Source organism: Excalfactoria chinensis, chromosome 2, assembly GCF_039878825.1.
Source record: "Excalfactoria chinensis isolate bCotChi1 chromosome 2, bCotChi1.hap2, whole genome shotgun sequence".
In the NCBI taxonomy this organism is placed as follows: Eukaryota; Metazoa; Chordata; class Aves; order Galliformes; family Phasianidae; genus Excalfactoria; species Excalfactoria chinensis.
The window spans coordinates 137,697,196-137,718,736 of NC_092826.1; the positions used below are offsets into that span (position 1 = coordinate 137,697,196).

Below are 21,541 nucleotides of genomic sequence, written 5' to 3' on the forward strand. Positions count from 1 at the left end.
TCGCACGTATACGGTTTTGGTCATTGCAACAAAAAATGCAGAGCGAATGGTGGTGCCTGCGTTGAAAAAAAAATAGCGTTTTGCATATGAAAACTCGCCCTATCAACTACAATTACTGCGCTCCTCGCAACTATTGCCATTTACGCGGAAATAAATAAGAGGCATTACTTCCGGAGCGAGTTATGCACTCCCTCAGTGCGCGCGCATGCGCACTTCGCGAGCGTCCATGCTCGTACCCGTGTCAAGGCGCCCCCTGGCGGCTAACGCGGCTCCGTGCCGAATCTGCCGCTGTGTTGGTTGTTGCAGCGTCCGCCTTCCGTGCGGAAAGTGCGTTTGTGGAGGAGGGGGCCGGCTTTACGCCGCGCGGGATTTCATCATGCGGGGGGGGGCAGGGCGGCTCGCCGCGCCTCTCCATGCCGCTGCTGCCGCCCCGTAGCGCTCTGCCCGCCCTGCTGCGCCTCCTCAGCCACCTCTCCGGCCCGCTCCGCTGTCCGTCCGCTCCTCCATCCGCTCCTCTCCCGGTTTCGACCCTCATGGACGGCCCGCAAGCCGAGGCGCTGCTCGCGCCGCTGCGGCAGGCGGTGCGGCATCAGGTAAAAGCGGCTTGAAGGGGGGAGAGAGGCGCTGTGAGGGACGGGCCGAGCCGTGTGTGACAGCCCCGCGCCGCCACCTGTCTACGGAGCTGCTGTGTGGGCCGGTTCGCTGCTCTCTGAAGGGGTCTCCTTTGGGTTCCTTTGGCCTCTCTGTGTCTCCGGGCGGCCCCTCGCTGTGTGTGCGGCCTCCGTGCGGGGCTTTGCCGGGCTGCTGTGCTGTGCCCCAACCGGCCTCCATTAAGCGTCATGGGAGGGCTTGCCATTGGGGCTGAGCTGGTGTTGGAGGTCAGGCTTATTCTTTCTAATTGCGTGCCCTCCCGATGCGTTCATGTGCATCCTGATAGCTATTTCGTACGGGTGTTATTCCCAGTCATATCTATTAGGCTGTGGATGCCCCATCCCTGCAGGCATTCAAGGCCAGGCTTTATGTGGGCAGCCTGGGCTGCTGGTTGGTGACCCTGCACACAGCAGGGGGGTTAAAACTGGATGATCATTGTGGTCCTTTTCAACCCAGGCCATTCTGTGATTCTATGTTGATTCGATGATCTTTGTTACCTTTAGCTCCATCCTTACCCAAGAAGGATTTGCTTGCCTGTTTATCTCATAACTGAACCTCGTTGCCCTTGCAATGTGTGAGTGGCAGTGGAGCCTGCACACAAGGAATGTCCCCCTCCCCGTGCCCCCCCTCCCCGTGCCCCCCCTCCCCGTGCCCCCCCTCCCCGTGCCCCCCTTCCCCGTGCCCCCCTTCCCCGTGCCCCCCTTCCCCGTGCCCCCCTTCCCCGTGCCCCCCTTCCCCGTGCCCCCCTTCCCCGTGCCCCCCTTCCCCGTGCCCCCCTTCCCCGTGCCCCCCTTCCTCCCTGCTCTAGCAATGCTACTGATGCATGCGGGTTCTCCACCAGCATCTGAGAAGTGGCTGAATCCATCATCTTTATGCTTAGCTACACACGTATCTACGCTTGTGTCCCATGTGCTGGGAGGTTTCTGCACGTGTTTTCCCCATTAAATGGATTTATGGCTTTGTAATTATACCGGCGCCTCAGTGAGTTGTTTTGAATCACTACCCGGCATAATGCCTTGGTGGGGAACTCCTTGTTAATAAAACACTGACCCCTGCAGCCCTCCGATGTGTGGATGCTGCATTGATGCCTGTTTAGCATCATTGCTCCCCTATTGTCTGCCTGTGGGATTGGAGCAGAGTGCCTTGGGGTGCCAGGGTGGGATTTGGGGGTAAACGTATAGGAATACTGCAGCTTATGGCTTACAGTAGTAATTCACTGACATGTTTACGCATAGGGAAGGAAGGATTAGGGTAGCTGGAACGTTATGGTGCAGCAGACCCTGTCTGTCAGCCCTTGGAGGTGTGGAGGAGAGGCTTAATGAAGCCTCAGGGACTCATAGCCTATGGAGAGGGAAGTGAGCAGCGTATCTGCCTGCAGCAGCGCCTGATGCAATAAGCTGCCGTGATCCAGGGGTGGATCCCTCTCTGCTCTATTGGTCTATGGGACAAAGCTGCAGAAAAATGTGCCACATCGAGTGCTGCTGTGCACTCCTCCTGGGCTGGGCTCAAGCTCGTAGCTTTAATTAGATCGAGTCCTGTCAGCAAACATAATTGCTTGCTTCGGTTGTGCTGTGTCCCTTGCATACGTCTGAAACACTCTTTTCCTCAGACCTCAGGACAAAGAGTTGCTCTATGCTGCTTCTAGATGCTCTGCATTGAACGGGGTGATAGCTCTGTTGAGTCAGCAGTAGCTGCCTTGCTGCTGCCTTGATGTTTTTACCACTGCCGATCCCTCAGCTCAACAAAAGCAATTTGAACTTCTTACTTTCAAAGGGGAAAAGAAAGAAAGATCAGATCCCTCCCTCTGCCACGTTTCCCAGGAATGGCAGTTAAGAGCCCTCAGCCTCTGAGTGAATATCACCTTTTGGTAGTAGTTAACAGGAAGGAAACTGCAGCTTTGGTTTGTTCTTTTAGCTGACAGGGCTAAGGGAGCTTAGCAGTGTTCTTATTCATCTGTCATATATTTGTTAACTTTAATGCATTCTTTAGTGTCTTCCTCCTCTGCTCCTTCTGTTCTGGATGTGATGTAGCAGGGGGTTGTTAGTTAGGGTAGTAAGGTTAGGTTGCGTTTGGACTTGATGGTCTTTAAGGTCTTTTCCAACCTGAGCAGTTCTGTGTTTCTCTTAATAGCGCCAGTCTTTAAGCTTGCTGGTCTTTGAAGCACTTGAACTTCCTTAAATCTGATTCTGAATGACAGCTGTGCATTCTGTTCTCTTTGGGTTGTCGATACCTGTGGTATTAATTAATGGAAAAAAGCAGGTATTGTGGAAATGGGATTTTTTTGACACTTTTTTTTCTGTAATGGAGATGTATGAGGCATGAGCAAAGTGCTCAACTTGGAGCATCTTAGAGCACTCCCCTTTCAGCTACTGATACTTCAGGTACTGATATCTCTGTGCTTTATTCCTCCTGGTACTTTTTCTTCTGAATCCTCAATAATTCAACACAGACTTTGGTTTTGACTGAAGAAATGTGGCCAGAAAAGAAGACTGGTAATTAATTCTGTATCCTATGAGATGCTCTTCTAAAAAGTGCTGCTCTTATTGGCCAGTTTTGATCAGGTTTAGCAGAGGAAAAGTCTAAAGTGCTCCTAAACTTTGAAGAAAAGCAAAAGGAGTGGAAAATAGAGAAGCCTTATTAATAAGAGAGAGAGCACAGAGCCTGTACTGATCATCTGAGGATCTGCTTAGTGCAAAGACTGAAATCTGGATGTGTGATGTATTTGTACAGTGGTGCATGGAGGAGTATATTTGCATGCTTAGATTTAACGGTAAGTCTGGGGTTTAACAAGGTTGGGGAAGCAGCATTAATATCGCTAATGATGTCTGGTTTTGTGAGCTCTCCAGTGTGTGTGAAATAACTGAAGCAAACCTCTTGGGATTGAAGTGAGAAGTGAGGAAGCAGCACAAACTTTCCCTTTGGGTTGCCTGGAGAGCTGAAATACCTGGAGAATCACAGTCTTCTCTTTTGTCACCTTCTAGGGAGAACTGGTAAGGAAGCTGAAGGAAGAGAAAGCTCCCCAGGTGGATATAGACAGAGCTGTAGCAGAGCTCAAAGCTCGGAAGAGGGTCCTAGAAGCAAAGGTGAGTCAGCAAAGCCCTGAAATCTCTGCTTAATACGCTTTTACAGCACTGATTCTGATAGAAAAATCATAGCATTTTAGAGAGTTCACTTCTGAAATAGCTGACATGGATGATCTTTCTGACCAGAAGCAATTTCGTTCATTGCCTGTGAGCATTAAATCTCGATATGCGAGTGAATAAATATGAGTTTGTTGTTATTAGTCAAAGTTGAAGTTAGGTGTGTGTGTGTCACCAGCCCTCATTTGCTATTTAGATCTTTTCTGTGCACAGTGAGAGGAAATGCTGTTCATTGAGTTTCATTTTCACATTCCCTGTGTGACATTTGAATTCCCAAACTGATACTAAATATGCTTGCTTAGAAATCAGATCCTTTGCTATAGTTTAAATAAAGTTTTTGGTGATGTCCCATAACCTACGGTTTTATTCAGCTTCCAAGAGCAGGATGCCATGAAATTGTGTCCCCTTCTTAAATGTCTCTCTGCAAACGAAACAGCAGAACTTCGAGTTCATTTTGTCTCTAGATCAGTAAACCTACAAAAGCACAATTCTGCTTCTCAGCCACCAGGAAATTGACATAGAGAATGGTGAGTGAGGATAGGAAACTCAGTGGCCCTTTGAGCCCCACCTTTTGGTGGAGGAGTGCCTGTAGGATGCAGTGTAGAGGTGTGCTTGGCAGTTACACAATTTGTGTGGGCTGTATGCCTGTCAGTGCAAGAGTGACTTTGCAAACACTGTGTCTTGCCCTTGGGAGTGCAGCATTCAGTATAGGTGTTTTCTCTTGACAGTGTTTCCAGTGCATCGCAGTTGCTTCCAACTTTTGCAGAAGGCAGTAGTGTGAATGCTTGTTTGCTTTAGCAGCTGCTGCTGGTACAGCTTACAAGCTCTGTGGTTCCTACTTAAAGATAGCACAGTCTGAATGTGTAGGATTAGAAAGAGAAGAGTAGTTGAGTGTTACGTATTGTTCGGCTTTGTGTGTTTATCTCCATACAGTCTGTAGATGATTCCGCTCCTGTGCGGGGTTCTTTTCACCCCCCTTTTATCCAGATCAGGTGAGCAGTTGCTGAGCTATTGATTCAAGATCATAACAGTTGTTTCTCCACTGGCTGTAAAGAAAGGTGCAGACTTAGCTACCTGAAAGTTAGGCTGGATGAGTCTACCTCAGGTATCTAAAATGCTGTTTCAGTCAGTCATGTTTGTCACTGCTTGCTTGAATCTCAGCATGACCATCCTGCTTGGGAAAATGAGCGTGTTGGCAGGATGCCTTTACTTCAAAATGTTCCTTACAGACTTTTCTCCATTTACTGTTATGAATCAAGATTTGTCCTTCTGCCAGAAGTAGGAGATGTTAACTGTTCTCTGTTTGTTTGAATTACAGGAGTTGGCCTTACAGCCCAAAGATGACATCGTGGACAGAGTTAAAATGGAAGACACTCTGAAAAGGAGGTTTTTCTATGATCAAGCCTTTTCTATATATGGAGGTACAGTTTAAAGATACTTACATTGTAGTTCCTTCAGGCTAATGTTCTGGTCTGTGTAGCTGTGTGAAATGCTGGACTCTTGGGGTGCTATCTTAATGCGATCTTGCATTTCCTTTTGTTTCGAGTTGGTTGTAAACCTTCTCCCCCTTGAGTCTGTTAGTTTTTCTGGAAGTTTCCCTCTCCCTAAATACAGATGAGTAGAAGTTTTAAGCATTACACAGTAGAAGGCAGAGGGGTAGAGTGTTTTGGCATTTAAGATCAGCTTATTTCCTCATAACCATTCATCTGATTGTTGTTGTTGTTTTTTGGCAAGATAATGTTCAAAACTAACTTGAACTTTAGAACATGTTGCCATGATGAACTTTATTAGGCAGGTGAACAGATGTGGCTGTTAAACCTCTTCGTGTAGCTGATTTGAGGCAGCTCATGATCAGCACAGTATATGGTTAATGCTCTTTTACCTAAGAAAGTAAAATAAGTATTCTATTTTTCTCTAGTTGGTTTTGTTTTTATGCTTAAACTGGTAACAGAGTTGTCTTATTACTGAAGTAGCGTATTGCCTATGAAACATGCTTGATTCCTCTCTTGCATTCAGATTCCTTCTGCAGTTGGATAATACCTTGTGGGAACCATCTATTGATGAAGGGAGTGTGGCTCTTAAAGTGGTTGATTGCACATACCAACAACTGTTTCATCTTCTGTCATAATCTGATGTTGCAGTGCACTCTGCAGCTGAACTGTACTGAATAGTGTAGAGTGTTAGTGCTCTGTAATGAGCCATGTTCTTTATTCTGCTAGCACAGAAGTGTTCATGCTCAGAAAATGACTTCAGGCTTAAACTTGCTGATGGGAATGCTGAAAATGGAGATCCTTTCCTCCAGATATTGCAAGTTCATACCATCTTGCACCTAACACACTTGGCCCCTTTTCTTCTTTGCAGGTGTCAGTGGTCTGTATGACTTTGGGCCTGTTGGATGTGCTTTGAAGAACAACATCATCCAGGCATGGAGACAGCACTTTATACAGGAAGAACAAATCCTGGAGATTGACTGCACCATGCTCACACCAGAGCCAGTTTTGAAGTCAGTATGAATCTTTTCACAGCATTTCATTTCTGGTCATGGTTGCTTATTATAGTCTGCTTTAAAATTATCCACAGGGATCTTGAGATTGGGTCACCCAATTCCACATCTTTTTGCAATGCAAAATAATTACATATCAGTGCACAGCAGGGTGAGAAGCTGTTGTTGTATAAATGTAGGAGAGCAGTGTGTGACTGAACTGTGTAAGAATCATGTCTTAACGTTTCCTGGCTGTCCCGTTAGGTATGAAATTGCCAGTATCCCTTCTTCTAACAGGTCAAAAAGACAAGAAAAGGATTTAAATGATCTGCCTAAAACTGGGACACCCAAGTCATGGTTTAGAGCAGCGGCCCAGTTGTTTTGCCATCCTTCCCTTGGTGGAGGGGTGGCAACATGCAGTGTGTTAACTGAGCTCCAGATGTAGCCCAGGAATTGGAAACCCTCTTTATCCATGCCTGGGTGTAGGGGCAATCCTCAGAAGTGAGGATCTAGACCATTTCATCTCTGTGTCTTTCTGCTAAGCTTGCCAGCAGATTTGCTAAATATGTCAGGTGCTTTTGGAATGATTCTGGTCTGAACATTGCTTTCTGTGGGTCACAGCACAAATGTCACACCATACACAGGGTTGTTCACTAACAGCTTACATGTTGCTTTTCTGTATCATTTCTTCTAGGACTTCTGGCCATGTAGACAAGTTTGCTGACTTCATGGTGAAAGATATGAAAAATGGGGAATGCTTTCGTGCTGATCATCTCTTGAAAGGTTTGTTTTCTTCACAAGGTCAGCAGGTTTGGGCATTTCTTGAAGTGGTGCAGACATGGGGAAGGAATATCTTTCTCCAGGAAGGCCGGTTGTTGTATCTGGTCTTTCTCACTTGTGTTCATAGGTCATTAATCGTTACTTGCTTATCCTTACTGAAGTTCTCAGTCTCACCTAAATATTGTGTTAGTGTTTTAAAGGAGATATAGGATCTTCAGCAAAGTGTAGTTGAGCCCCTTTTTTACAAAACCCTGTGTCTTTAGCGCATACAGAATTACTGTGTTGTCTAAGCCAAGGATTCCCTGCTATTCCCTTCCATATTCTGTACTTCTCATATGTTTCAGTTGCTTTTTGTTCAGAACTGAGAAATAATTTAGGGGAGATACAAGAGGACAGAGCATGCATTCATTATGGAAAGTTCTCTTACAAGGCAGCTGCTGACCTCTGTGTGCCCTAATTCTAAGTTGGCTTTTGGGAATTTGAAATAGACTTCAGGCATTTCTTAAGTTTGTAGTCCTCTCATTCTTTTTTTTTCTGGTTATTGATTAAAACTTGCTTTAATAAAAGCACAGAACAGCTGCCTGCTAAGTTGGCTACCACTAAAAAGCCAAAATACTTTTCTCAAATGAGTGGAAATTCTTGAGCTCACTGTCTGCTTTTGTGTCTCAGGGAGGATGTTGTGCTTATAAAGAGGAATGTAGTCTAATCCTACTGTACCAAGAAAAGTATATGCATCTTTGTGCATTGGATAAAATTAGCCTTTCTGCTTTGGGATCAGGCATTACTTTCAATTTCAGATCTTCATAGAATGAGAATAAGGAGAAAGGGGCTACCGAGCTGTTGCTTGGGTTTATAGAAATAAGTATCAGAAAAAAATAAAGAGAAGGCCCTGTTTTCTCTAGTGCAGCTCCTCAGCTGTAGATCAGCATTGCCCTGATTGTGGAATTAACAGTGGAGTGGAAGTAACCTGATAGACGCCAACAAGTCAACTGGTGGTAGACGTATACTTATGCTGGAGGATCCTCCTGATTTGTCTACCTTTAGTTTGGGATCACTTACAGGGTTGCAATATAAACTCAGTGTGGGATTTTCTTGCTCGCAGCTCACCTGCAAAAGCTTATGTCTGACAAGAAGTGCACAGCAGAGAAAAAGGCAGAAATGGAAAATGTTCTAACACAGGTAGGTGCCTGCATGAGGAGGTGAATGCTTCAGGGATGTGTGTGCTGTAAGGGAAATGCAGTGCACAGTAGTAATATCTGTAGTGTCTCTCTAAGGATGCATAAAAGTGCACTTCAGAGATGCATGTAGGTCTGTATGTGTTCTGAAATACTGGAAACTTACTGACTAATGACATCTCCTTTCTGCTTGTTTGGACAGTTACTGCTGTTGTGGCTGTCTTTTGAATGCTGTATTGGTAGGGCTGACGCTCTTTCCTTGGAGATGGTCTGCTCTGCTGCATTCTACATGCTGTAAAAAGCCTGTTTCTTCTGAGTCCCCCTTTGCCTTTGTCAAAACCTCACTGCAGGATTATGATGCAAAGGAATGGAGTCAGATGAGTTTTGGCAGGGTGTTGAACCACTTAGCACTGAATTGGTATGTTCTGAAGTTACTTTGGCTTTGAAGCACTTTAGATTTGTTTCTCTTCCCCTACTGCCCTGCAAAGATCTTCCTGTCTTTTTTTTTTTTTTGCCTCGTGAGAAGAGTTGTTGCTCCAGTCTGACATTCCTGAGCAGCTGTGCAGGCATTTGCCTTTAATTTTTGTTTGTTTGGGTTTTTTTGGGGTGTTTGTTCTCATGACTTCTAGGGTAAATGCTTTGAGAGCGGATGTTTCCTTCAAGAAGGAGCAACTCTTGTGCATTGCATTACTGATCAGCAGTCATTAGCTCTTTCACATTGCAACTTTGAACCTTTGCCATCCATTGGGGGAATCCCTCTATTAATAAACTACTTTTTCTCCTGTTTTGAGGCTTCTCTGATACACAAAGGATCCTGACAAAGCTAGACATGGGTCATTTGGTTATAAATTCAAGCATAAGGAAGTGAATGCAGGGAAAGCACTGCAGAAATTTCAGCTTTCTTCTCCCTCACTGCTCTATATTTTTTCCTTCCCCACATAGAATCACCAAGGTTGGAAAAGACATGTTCCCAATGTTCTAGCTTCATCTGAATGGTTTCAGCTGCTGGTGGGTGGTGGTGAAGTCCCAGTGACTTTTCTTCTGGTTTACACCCACTCATATGCACAATACCTCCATTTCTATGTATCTGAGTTGTGGACTGACATTGCTAAAATGGGTTTGCAGATGTCCAGGGTATACTTCTTTCATTGGTTCAAACTTTAGCTTGCCTGGCTATTCTGGGCATGTGTTTCAGAGCTGTGGATCATGCTCAGTAGCAGGTAAAGGGGATGTAATTATCTGTTTTATATACATGTATAATTATCTTATTTACTAATTAAAATAATTTTCATATGTTTTGATATTAGTTGGACAACTATGGCCAGCAAGAGCTTGCAGATCTCTTTGTGAACTACAATGTGAAGTCACCTATCACTGGGAATGACCTTTCCCCTCCTGTTTCTTTCAATCTGATGTTCAGGACCTCCATTGGACCCGGAGGAAACATGCCTGGGTTGGTACTAATCTAATTCTGCTCACCCTTCTTCATAACTCATCCGGAATTAACATTGAGGTCACGGCAGGACTGCAGTATGCAATTTTCTCTTGAGTAACCTTCCCCTGCCTTTGAGTTCCAGCCTTCTGTGGCAGTTTAGCATTCTTCTTGGCAAAAAGGAGCTGTTGCAAAGTCACAAAAATACTTGAAGCAGTGAGGCTGTATGTATCACAGCTGTGCCCTTGCTGGTTGGCATTGCCATTTCCAAGCAGCCAGTTAATGCTGGGTGCTGATTTGTCAGTAATCTGTTGGCTGTAGTGAAGCCATTTCAGTGTGTGCTTTTGTCAGGATAAAGTTACTTAATGGAGTGATCCATTGGTAACATCATTTAGTAGGTATTTGTAGTTAGTGTGATAATGCAGAGGATTTTTGTCTTCACTTGGGGACCAAATGCAAAACTGAAGTTCCTGTTGAAGGTATGCCCTGAGGTAGGATTCATGATAGATGTCATGCTTTCCATGACTACATGAAGTAGTTTAAGTGATGTTCCCTGTGGGAGAGTCTCACGTTGCTGTTGAGATTCAAAGGGCCTTACCCTAAAACCTCTTCAGTTTGGGAAATAGCAGAGGTGCATTCATGGTTTGCCTGCCAAATGCATGTCTGAAAGCAGTCTGGCACAGCCTAAGCTCACATAGGGATGGTACAGTCCCTCTGACCTCTGTGGTAGTACTGGGCAGTCGATTCCCTCACAGCCTGTTGCTTCCGTGTTTTCTGTCTGTAGTTAAGACTACAAAAAAGAAACCCAAACCTCCATGTTTTGTATTAACTGTTGTCATTTTTCTGCCTTTTCCCCACACGTTCGTCACCCTGATTTCTACTCACTCCCATCCTCCATCTCCTTTCAGCTATCTGAGGCCAGAAACAGCACAGGGAATATTCCTCAATTTCAAACGTCTTCTCGAGTTCAACCAAGGCAAGCTCCCTTTTGCTGCTGCTCAGATTGGAAACTCCTTCAGAAATGAGATCTCGCCCCGATCCGGCCTTATCAGAGTGAGGTACTGCAGATTTCCTCCTTCAGCAGCAGGGTGCCTTGGAGTGGGTGGCACCTCCCTTGTGTTCCATTGTTTGTACTGTGACTGTTTCACTTCAGAAGGTTCCTGATAACGTGCCTAGTGAGTCTCAGGGTTCATGGGCAAAGAACCAATTTACCTGAGGTTTTAACAATAGAGTTCTGTCTAGGATCTGTGAAATAGTTGTTCCATTAGAAACACCTCGATAAAACTCAGTTTTATCATGAAAATTTAGTGTTCACCATAAAGAAATCGTATTAAAAGTAGTTGTGTTCTTTACAGGATGCACAGCTTTGTTTAATCATCACAGTGTTTATTTTTAGACTAAAATCTGGGATCGAAATGTGATTGACCTTGCAGCAGTATTTGCTTGTCTCAATTCTGCAGATCCTGCAATTCTGAAGCTTATTACAGAGAGGAAGTGAGGAGATAACCTGACTCAAGACCTGTCTTTGTGTCCCAGCATCAGTCCAGCAGGGAAAGCTCAGGATTATTACTGAGAGTTATTTTTGAAGCTTTCTGTCTCAGGGTGAAAGTGGTTACTGCACTTCTTTAAGGGTAATCACTGCATCTTAACTGAATTATTCTGAGCAGATGTTTCCTCTATCTAATTTGGAATAAGAAATCTGATGTACTGTTAGTGTGATTCAGCTGTACACACAGACAGAATGTGTTGTAAACTTGGTAACTGATTAATATTGTCCATCAATGTCACTGCCAGGCAGTGGCATCATTAGCACTAAGGGAATGCTTTAGAATTTTCTCAGACCTCCTGTTCTCTCCTGCACATCTGGAAATGAGCAACTTCTGTCATGGAAATACATTTTCAATCAAATATAAATGATGTGCTTGTGGCACATTTATAGGAGGCTGTTATTTTGCTGTCGTAGCATATTACACTCTGATGCCTGTGATTTAAAATTAATGATTACACAGAGGTTGGTGTGTTGGTTTTTTTTACGGTTTTTGCTAACAAGCTAATTCAGTGTGAAGTGATTTCAGTCAAGAAGGCTAAAAATCAATGAGTGACTGTAGATGGTATTAAAGACAAGTTCCTCAAATGGAATAGGTTGAACACCATTACTGACTGTGGCACTATAATTATTTTCAAGACATGATCACCTAACCTGACTCCTATAGGTACCTCTCATATGAGTTAAGGTTGCTGAACTAGACAGTGGGTTACTCTTCTTTGGCCCTGTGCAATAGTCTGGAGAAAATGCAAACAGTTTTGGGAAGGATTTCCAAAGGTGGCGTTCTTTGGTTTGAATCACAGTGGGGATAAACATGGCCTGTATTTCTAAGTGATATTGTGGGAAGTTTTATTGGGAATTTGGAGATGAAAGTAAAACCATTGTCAAGACTGGTACATGTTCCACTCTATCCATCGCCTTGGCTATGGTTTTATTTATATTTTTAAACCTCTGACTTTCTTGTGAGAGGCAAAAACGCAGTCATTTGTTAGAAGGGTTGTGACAGATATACCAAATGCTTGATACAAATGGTTGATGTCTCCATTAGGGAATTCACCATGGCAGAAATTGAGCACTTTGTGGATCCCAGTGAGAAAAATCATCCCAAGTTTCAGAGTGTGGCAGATCTCAACATCCTCCTGTATTCTTCCAAGGCCCAGCTCAGTGGGCAGTCTGCCCATTTAATGCGGCTGGGAGATGCTGTTGAACAGGTAACATTCGTCCTGTGAGCCTGTAGAACCTGCTCTTATGACTAGGCTGAATTACACACTGCGGTGTTGATGCCAGTTGGGGTTTGCTTGCAGACTTAAGACAGTTCTCTCTGATGCATCAGTGTGACTGAGATCTGATCATAGCCCTTTGTTATCGTAGAGTCGTTGAATGGCTTGGGTTGCAAGGGACCCTTAATGACCATCCAGTTCCAACCTCTTGCTGTGGGCAGGGATACCTTCTACCTGGATCACGTTGCTCAAAGCCCTCATCCAGGCTGGCCTAGAACACCTTCGGGGGTGGGCTGACAGTGATAAAAGGTTGCAGAAGAGAAGATGTAATAATGAGTTTCAGAGAGTATGTAGTACTTTGTCACAGGCAGCTGCAAGAACTTCTGCCTGTAGCATTCTTAAGATAAATCATGGCTTTATTTCCCTGGGAGTTAATATTTGTGATATATATATATATGTTATATTTTTTTCTTCCTGCTTTTGATTCTTTCAGGGTGTGATCAATAATTCCGTTCTTGGTTACTTCATCGGTAGAATCTACCTCTTCCTTACAAAGGTTGGTGTATCTCCTGACAAGCTGCGCTTCCGACAGCACATGGAGAATGAGATGGCTCATTATGCCTGTGACTGCTGGGATGCAGAGTCCAAAACATCGTATGTAAGTGAAAAATTGAAACAGCAAATAGTAACACCTGTTAGTTTTGTTCCTGCTGTATGAAGGTGGAGAGTCTGATGTTTCTGTCCAGCCCCATGTTATTCACACGGTTACCACAATGTAACCTGAATCATAAAGGACCTCAGGGGATAAGTCGGCTCCTTTCATTGGGTTTGCACAATGCCTATTTGTAGGTCTGTTCTTCAGGCTCCTTTGCTAGAGTCTGAAGTCACCTGTGGATTTTGTACTGATTGAATTTCATCTGCAATGAAGTGAAACCAAGTCCTGGTGCTTTCCATAGAAAAATGTAACCCCCTGTTAGAGCGGTGGTCAAGGATTTGTCTCCATGGAGGTGTTATTCCAGGATTGATTTCTTCCTGCTAGAAATGTTTCTCATCCTTTCCCACTTCCAAGGTGTGAGGAATTAGTGTATTCCTGCCAGCTCAGCCAGCTGGAGCTGAGTGAAGGATTTCCAAGGAGCACTTACCTTCCAGTTGAGTTACCAAGAGCTCTTCAGTTCAGGCCTCTTTGATTGCTTTTTAAGTGCTTTGTTTTTCTTTTATCTTGTTGACTGCATTTGGAAGAATGGCCTGTTTTTATTGTTGTAGGTGAACCAGCAGTGAGCAGCTGGGAAGCAGACTTAAAACTCATTTTAAATTCTTTTGGAGAGCTTTCAGCTCTTTCAGTGTATGTAAACCAAAGTGTATCACTTGAAATGGTAGCTGTAGAAGAAATGCCTCAGAAGACATGGTAACTAGACAGTAATTGTAACAGACAGTGAAATCATTCCTTCCTTCAGGAGTACATAATCTGTTTTTCTGACTGAGGAAGAAAAGAATCTATTTCCATATTTTATTCTTCATATATGGTGAAATGTGTGTTTTCCAATTAGCCTTTCCACAGAGTTTGGAATATGTGCAGATTTTTGGAAGGCACCTGGAGAACTCCAAGTGCTTTAATTCTAATAAAGAGCTGAAAGATGGAAAGGATCCTGCTGAGGTCTGTGGGGTTGGCCTGTGACATTGCAGTGACTGTTATGTGAGTGGACCCCATGCACAGCCTCTGTCAGAATAGCCAAACTAGGGTCATGTCTTTATGTGCCTGTAGTATCTGAGTAAGAGAATTGTATACTCTGGCCCCAGCCCCGAGCTATTAGCACAGCACTGTGCTCTGCCAAGTCATGTGGAAAACCTGGCCTTGAACACAGACACTGGTTAGATAACTGATCGTTTCCTCTGGAAACAAATGGAATCATTCAAATGAAGGAGCAGCCAGTGAGCGATGGCTTCTTGTTGTAATAGAGCTAACTACGTAGAAAAAGAACAGTCATGGGAGAAGGGAGGGCTTAAGGGAAAATAAACATAAATTTGACAGTTAAGTGGGCAAAAAAGTGTGTTAGTGAAAGCTTCCACTTTGTTTTTTCAGGGTTGGATTGAGATTGTTGGCTGCGCTGATCGTTCCTGCTATGACCTCACCTGCCATGCTCGTGCCACCAAAGTTCCTCTTATAGCTGAGAAGCTTCTCAAAGAACCTATATCCTTTCAGGATAAACCAGGTTCTCTTGTAAAGCAATTTGACAGTGGGTTGTTCTCGAGAACTATGCAACTGTTTTTAAAGTTAAATGTGTTAATTAATCAGGAAACAGATTTAACTGTTACAGCTCAGCATAGCTTTGTGAAATCACCTGCAAAGAACTCAGCGTGTGGGTGATGTCACTCGTGGGCAAAAGGGGGTTTAGTGTCCTGCTTGGCTTTTTTCCTTAACTGCATCATACAGAACAGTCAACGTTGTTCAGTTTGAGGCAAACAAGGGAGCCATTGGCAAAGCCTACAAGAAGGATGCGAAGGTGGTGATGGAATACCTTTCCATGTGCGATGAGTGTTACATCACTGAGATGGAGCAGCTGCTGAACGACAAAGGGTGAGCTGTCTGTGTGTGTGTGTCCTACCCCCTTCTCAGACACTTCTGATGTGGGTTTCCAAAGTGTTGGATGAATTGGAGCCTGCTGAAGCCAGCTTTCTCATGAGAATAGGCTGATTGGGTCACTTGAAATGTTTTAGTGCTGTTCCTTCCACTAAGTCACTGCCAGTCATCCATCAATGTATACCTGATGTATGCACACAACCGGTATTCAAATATCTGTTTATTTGTATGGGAATGAGCTGCTGGCTGCAGTGGAATTAACCCATATAAGGAGTCACAGCAACAATTGTGAGAGTAATGGAACTAAAGATTTAATTAAAGGAGAAACAGAGCTGGTGTAAGTGTTCCCCAGTGCTTAGTGATGCGCTTTAGCACTTGTTACGGTCTTTTATGCATTGAGGCAACCTGCCTACCTGCATTCCTTATGCATACAGGAACTTAAAATGTAAGAGATCTCAACAGTTGTCAGATGGACTGAAGCAGGCCAGCAGCTGTGTATGTTAAGGGTGAAATGAGAAGAAAGGCATAACTCTTCCTATAAGTATCCATTCAACAGGGTGTACAGTCTGCAGCGAGTGCCTGTTCTTTTGTGCTTTTGTTTTTTTTCCCTTTGGTTTTTATTCTTCAATCTGAGATTCTTCCATTTCCTAATTGAGTTTGTTTCAGTCTCTTAACCACAACTAAGTTTGCTGTGATTATAGGAATGGTTGCTTTTAATTTATATGTTGTAATTTTTATTATTAACTTGAATTTATTTGAATGGTGATGCCACGCGTTTCTTTGATCTCTGGGATTTGCTCTGGCTTCTGTTGTCTTCCTCTCAAAGTAAATCTAGTGATGCAATTAAGGAAATATAACCTGTTTATTTCTTGCTGTAGCTTTTAAATGACTTTTTTTCTTTTTCCCCCCCCCCTTTGCAGAGAATTCACTGTTGAAACTGAAGGGAAAACTTTTACGTTAACAAAGGACATGGTTACTGTGAAGAGATTTCAGAAGACGTTACATGGTAAATGTCTGTCTTGTCTCTTACATCTGACGATCAAACTACAGGTCAGAGTGTGCTTTGAATATGGAGCTGACCAGTTGCAGGGTCCTGGTGGTGGTGTTATATGCCATAGGAAAAGCCTTAGATGTTATTTCCTTGAAATTTGTTAGTTTAAGGCAAACCTTAAACTCAACAGTGGGATTTTAGTACTCAAAGGCCTGTTGCCTTATCCTGCTCAGTAACCTGTTTCATAGACTTCAGGCTGTGTATTATATTCCTGCTGCTTCATTTGCATGTTTAAGGGTTTGCAAAGGGGGTGTTAGAACCAGCTTTTCTAGTGATGGAGGAGCTGGGGTGGGTGCACCAACTTTGGGAGCCTCAATCTCCAAGTCCATTTCAGTGTAACAGATGGGTTGTGGCAGTCAGGTGATGGGGCTCTGGGCACAGTTCTCTGCTTACAGCTCCAGTTTTCACTCCTTGCCTGCAGCCAAAAGTCTTCTGGCACGTGCCAGCTCACCAAGCTGACCAGGCTCACCAGGCTCTGTCAGTTGATAGGTCCAGCCATATCCTCTGGCAGTTGAAAATCACATGTTTTGATCAGACTACATCTCCACAGAGCTTTGATATGGGAAATGGGGCTAGAAGGTGAATTAACAAAACATATGTGGATTTAGTTCCTTAAGGAAGTCTTGTCTTTATAACCAGCTCTGTAAGCACCTCACCTGAGGGCATTTGGGAAGTCTTTGTCAGAACTGGAGGCTGAGGGAGGCGTTTCCCCAGTTTGTACTGTAACTAGTGGATCATTTTGCCTTTGGTTGGGTGCGTGATATTTGCTCCTAGGAAAGAGCAGAGCAACTCATAGCACCTACAGGCTGTGTTTGTTCTTGCAGCTGGGCTATTGAGATGTCTTGATGCCTTTCAATCTGCAAATGCTGATGCTGTGCCAAGCCTTGCCTCATCATAACTTCAGAGAAGTTGCCTGCTGAGCTCCTTTTTGCTCTGTGGAGAAGGAGGAAACCCCTCTTAAGTGATGCGTGGCAAGGGCTGGAGAGAATGACAGATGTATCATAAAACAGTATATCATGTCTTCTGAGAATCTTTGCAAGCTCTGAGTAGTTGATCTTCATTCTTTCTCCCCTGTCCGAACACACTGGAGAATAGGGAGTAGAACAGCAGTACAGCAGGTGGTGAAAAGCTCAGGAATTATTGGAATTTGAGTTGGATCTGATACTCTTTGCTTCACTGCTCAAGTCTGCTGGATGCTGAAGTGGTGCTGGTAGGTGAAGTGGACCAGGGCTGGAGTACTACCCTGCCATCACTCAGCCTGCTTAATTGGTAGCATGTTCCCTGGCACAGTGTTGGTCTCCGCCAAACAGTGCTCTCCCAGACAGTGCCTTGGGCATAGTTTGTGGCCTGGCAGTGTGAGGACGGCTCCCAGTAAACAGTTTGGAGAAGGTGTTGCCCTTGTGAATCAAGTCCACATTTTTTTCTCCAGGTTTGTGCATTTAAAGCAAAAATGTTTAACCTTTCTTTTTCCCTGTGCTCCGCTATGTGGAATCAGAACTTCTGAGCAGAAAGGCAGCTTTAGTGATTGCTTTTTTTGTTTTGCTATAAATTCATTAATGATGATGTGCTTTTTTTTGTTTTTCTATATTAATGATGATGTGCCTTTTTGTGTGTGTGTTCCAGTGGAAGAAATCGTCCCAAATGTAATTGAACCCTCATTTGGTATTGGGAGAATCATGTACACAGTATTTGAGCACACATTTCGCATTCGGGAAGGAGACGAGCAGAGAACGGTGAGCTTTCCTGGGTCTGGGCCTCAGCCTATAAGCACCTGCAGGCATTCACCTCTCCCTACCATCCAGAGGAAGGGTTGAGATAAGGCTGTATTAATACACAGTAAAGATGAGGAAAACCCAAGCAGGCTGTTGAATTGCTGTTTTTGCCAGTGTGCGTGTCATTTATACACGTGCAATGGGAGTATTTAGAGTGTGTGTATGAGAGCTCTTAGTATATTGCTGGCAGGAGAGAGGGAAATTCTTCTTTCTTGATTCACTGTTGGCTGGCAGGGTCCCATCACTTAGAGAAATCACCTCTTCACTACTTTATTTCCTCTCTTCTGCTTTTCCTGGAATCTTACTTGTTTGAAGCAACATGAACAACAGACTGGCCATTTCCTCAGTCCTCCCTGAGATGCAACCTTCTGTAGTTTTAACTAAATAACCCTGATGTGTTCTGATGTGTGTGCAGAAACAAGATTCAGGAGCTCAGATTTAGGACACAGCTGACTTTCAGTCAAAACTGCTCATGACATCTGGGATATTGGACTGTAACTTCTCTCCCTTTTAAGTATCAATTTGCTTTCTGAAAAGCCTGGACTGCTCTATGTAATCATGTTGTGTTTGCATTCCTCCTGTACCCTTTAAGGTCCTGCTGACTGTAATAGTCAGGAAGGACTTCTTGATCCTTTTGGCTCTTCCTTGTTTCTGAGGGTGTCTATGGAGGATTAAGAAAACCTTTGAGCTGCATATATTCCCTGTGCATTACAGGTTTCTATGGGAATTAAACAGTGAGATGGGTATTGTAAGAACTCTTCCCATTACAGAAGATTAAATCTCCTGGAGAGACTCCTCTTACCCTTCATTTTTCTGTAATTCAGATGAGAATCACTTCTTCCAGAGAGGATTCTATTAGATTTCTCTTTGGATGAGAGATAACATTGGCTGTTAGGAGGGAAGGGGAAGTGGAGGACAGCTGGAGTAAATCAGTCTTTCTCTAGCACTGTGAGGTGTTTGTGCTGAAACCCTGAATGCTAATAGCTTACAAAAAGACAGCTACTCCCAGTCACCCTGCCTGTAACCTCACTCAGAGCTTATTCTCACCTCTTAAGAGTCTACTCCAACTGTTCAACTTGTATTTATTTGTGCTTTTTCTTTTTTTTTCCCCCTTAGTTCTTCAGCTTCCCGGCTGTTGTAGCACCATTCAAGTGCTCCGTTCTTCCTCTCAGCCAGAATCAGGAATTCATGCCTTTTGTCAAGGAATTATGTAAGTGAAAAACAAGCACTCTGGGCTCAGTGATGGTTTGCACTGGAGAGAGAAATTTATTCCTCAGTGCTGGAGGGGAAAAAATAACACTGGGTTTATGTTGCTCTCACACGTGCAAAAGGAAAGCCATTAAACTAAAACTTGTTGTTAGCTTTGAACATCTGTGAGGCTTTTCAGACCAGCCTCAAAACTAATCAACTCCTTGGCTTTCCCTGTGTTGGTTACAGGGTATAAACCAGTTACTTCTTTTTTTTTTCCTATCAAAATTTCCTCTTGTGCCATCTAAAAGTAAATACATGAAGGATAGAAACACAGGCTACCTATCAGACGGTGTGTTTTTTGCTGTCTGCATCAGACTTTGCTCTGGACCTTGCCTCCCCATGCGAAGCCTGCCCCTGCACACGTGTTAGGCTGGCTCATTCTTGTGTTAAAGCAAAGCTGTGGGAGTGCAGTGACAGGCTGAGGGCAGTGACCTTCCTGTTGGTGTTGCCCTTTGGGTGAGGGTCGAGTGATGCACTTGTGGAGTGGATCTGAACTTGGAGTATAGGCAGGGATTTCTCCTGTCCAAATCAATTCAGGACCTGTGATACTGCTTAAGACCAAGGACACACAGTGCCTCACTTCAGGTAGTGCTGTGAGGGTGTGGGAAGACTCTGCTACAAACACGTTGCCTGCTGAGCATGTAATGAGTCCTGGTGATTTCCACCTCTGCTTATTGCAGCTGAAGCACTCACCAGGAATGGCATTTCTCACAAGGTGGATGATTCCTCCGGGTCCATCGGCCGACGCTATGCCAGGACTGATGAGGTTGGCGTAGCCTTTGGGATCACAATTGACTTTGATACCGTAAACCGAACGCCTCACACCGCCACGCTGAGAGACCGGGACTCAATGCGCCAGATCCGAGCTGAGGTAAAGGGCAGCCAGATGGTTTTTGCTGCAGCCAAGTTGGTTTCTTACAGAGTAAGGGAGATGCTGCTGATCCATCAGTATCTCAGGTCTGCATGGGAGCTGTCTCCAACTCCTTTAGTCAGTGCAGCTGTTCTGAGAAATCCTCCAGGGAAGAGATTGGTTTTCAGGGTACTTTTGAATCCACAAGCACCAAAGGCAGAAGAATTAACTGTGCTTGCTGTATCCTGGCTGACAGAGCACAGTGCAAGCACACTTTCTTTCTGCTGGCCTTTTCTCTTCAGCAGCAGTCAGACTGGTGGAAATGTTGTCCTAAAGGCTTGCTTGCCCTAAGCACACTTTGCTGAGCTGGTTGAAATGCAAAGACTGTAATAGGAAATCTCCTTACAGCAGTCTCATTGCCTGTGAGCAAAACTCTGTGCCCTTCCGTATTCTTGGTGGGAGCCAGGGAGTTTGGCTCCTATTACAGCAGGAGGCAGTGCTGAGCTCTTCCAGCTCAGATCAGTGTAACCTAGTGTGCTTCTCAGAGCACCCCTCTGCCTCTGTATCCCCTGCATAACCCTCACTGCCACATAGCTTTGTCATCACCAATTTTCTGCCAGTTTTCTGGTTTCTTATGCCAACTCTTCCCAATATTGCCAGTGCACAGTGAGGAGCAATGAAAAGGCAACCAACAACTCCTTTTGTTCTGGTCTTAGAGTAAGTAAGGCCTGGCAAACCCATGGCTTACAGCATCTCCTGGATGTGTGTATTGTTTTCTATCCCTTACAAAACTGTAACATAGCATTAAGAGGGATTAATCCTGCTGTGGCTCACAACAGTGACTGTTTATTTTTCCTCATGTTTTACCTTGAGTAACTGAGCAGTCTGCTGAGACGACACAGACTGTGATATAAGTCATCCTGTTAGCTAATGGTGTTGATGTGTTGGCTTTTTTTTGCTTTTTGACTTACCCACATTCCCCAAATATCCAGCAGAACAAACAGATTCTGATAGGTTCACGTTCCATTTGTGTTTGTGATTTGTCTGCAGGTCTCTGAACTTCCTGCCATAATTCGTGACCTGGCGAACGGTTATCTAACTTGGGCTGACGTGGAGGCTAAGTACCCACAATTTGAGGGACAAGAGACTGGCAAAAAGGATACAATAGAGGAATAAAGAAAAGGGACTGAAATAATACCCCTGTCACATGTCCACTTTTTACTGTTCATGTTAATATGAAATAAACTTACCGTGTATTATTCCAAGCTGCATTGTTTGTGCACACAGGGACTATTTGATTTTCTTTTTCCTCAACCGCTGCCTGAATTTAACTGTAAAAATAACTGCAGTCAAAGTAAAAGGTGTTATGAATAAAAAAGGCCGTGATATTATGCCCGCTTCTGTGTGTTTGTGAAGCCTTGTGCTTTCTTCAGAAGCATCTTGTGATTGGTTTATTTGTTCCTCATGTTGATTGTGGCTGTTACAGGATTATTACAGTCCCTCAAGACCACACCACCCCGCCATCAGTTCACATCACTTTGGATGCCCGTGCAAGGTGCTGCATGCTGTCTGGCCTCGTCCATGAAGGGATGATGAAGGTATCAATCCTCTCA

At 44.2% G+C, this 21,541-nt stretch overlaps 1 protein-coding gene across 1 annotated transcript; it reads left to right on the forward strand.

Annotated features, from left to right (window-relative positions):
- The first annotated feature begins 317 nt into the window (after positions 1-317).
- On the forward strand, positions 318-21,319 carry GARS1 (glycyl-tRNA synthetase 1). The gene is made up of 17 exons (XM_072328757.1): positions 318-593; positions 3,633-3,734; positions 5,110-5,212; positions 6,153-6,294; positions 6,968-7,056; positions 8,156-8,232; positions 9,536-9,681; positions 10,569-10,718; positions 12,255-12,417; positions 12,920-13,084; positions 14,507-14,614; positions 14,856-15,001; positions 15,925-16,010; positions 17,679-17,788; positions 18,944-19,037; positions 19,759-19,949; positions 20,979-21,319. The coding sequence occupies exons 1-17, from the start codon at positions 414-416 to the stop codon at positions 21,102-21,104; spliced, it is 2,178 nt and encodes a 725-aa protein (XP_072184858.1). The 5' UTR covers positions 318-413; the 3' UTR covers positions 21,105-21,319.
- Positions 21,320-21,541: the final 222 nt, after the last annotated feature.

What these genes read in the sequence shown, in the direction of transcription:
- GARS1 (XM_072328757.1), top strand. Translation starts at nt 414, where the DNA reads ATGCCGCTGCTGCCGCCCCGTAGCGCTCTGCCCGCCCTGCTGCGCCTC. An exon ending in ATTTCAGAAGACGTTACATG is followed by an intron (nt 16,011 to 17,678) that starts GTAAATGTCTGT and finishes TGTGTGTTCCAG; the next exon opens with TGGAAGAAATCGTCCCAAAT. An exon ending in TGCGCCAGATCCGAGCTGAG is followed by an intron (nt 19,950 to 20,978) that starts GTAAAGGGCAGC and finishes ATTTGTCTGCAG; the next exon opens with GTCTCTGAACTTCCTGCCAT.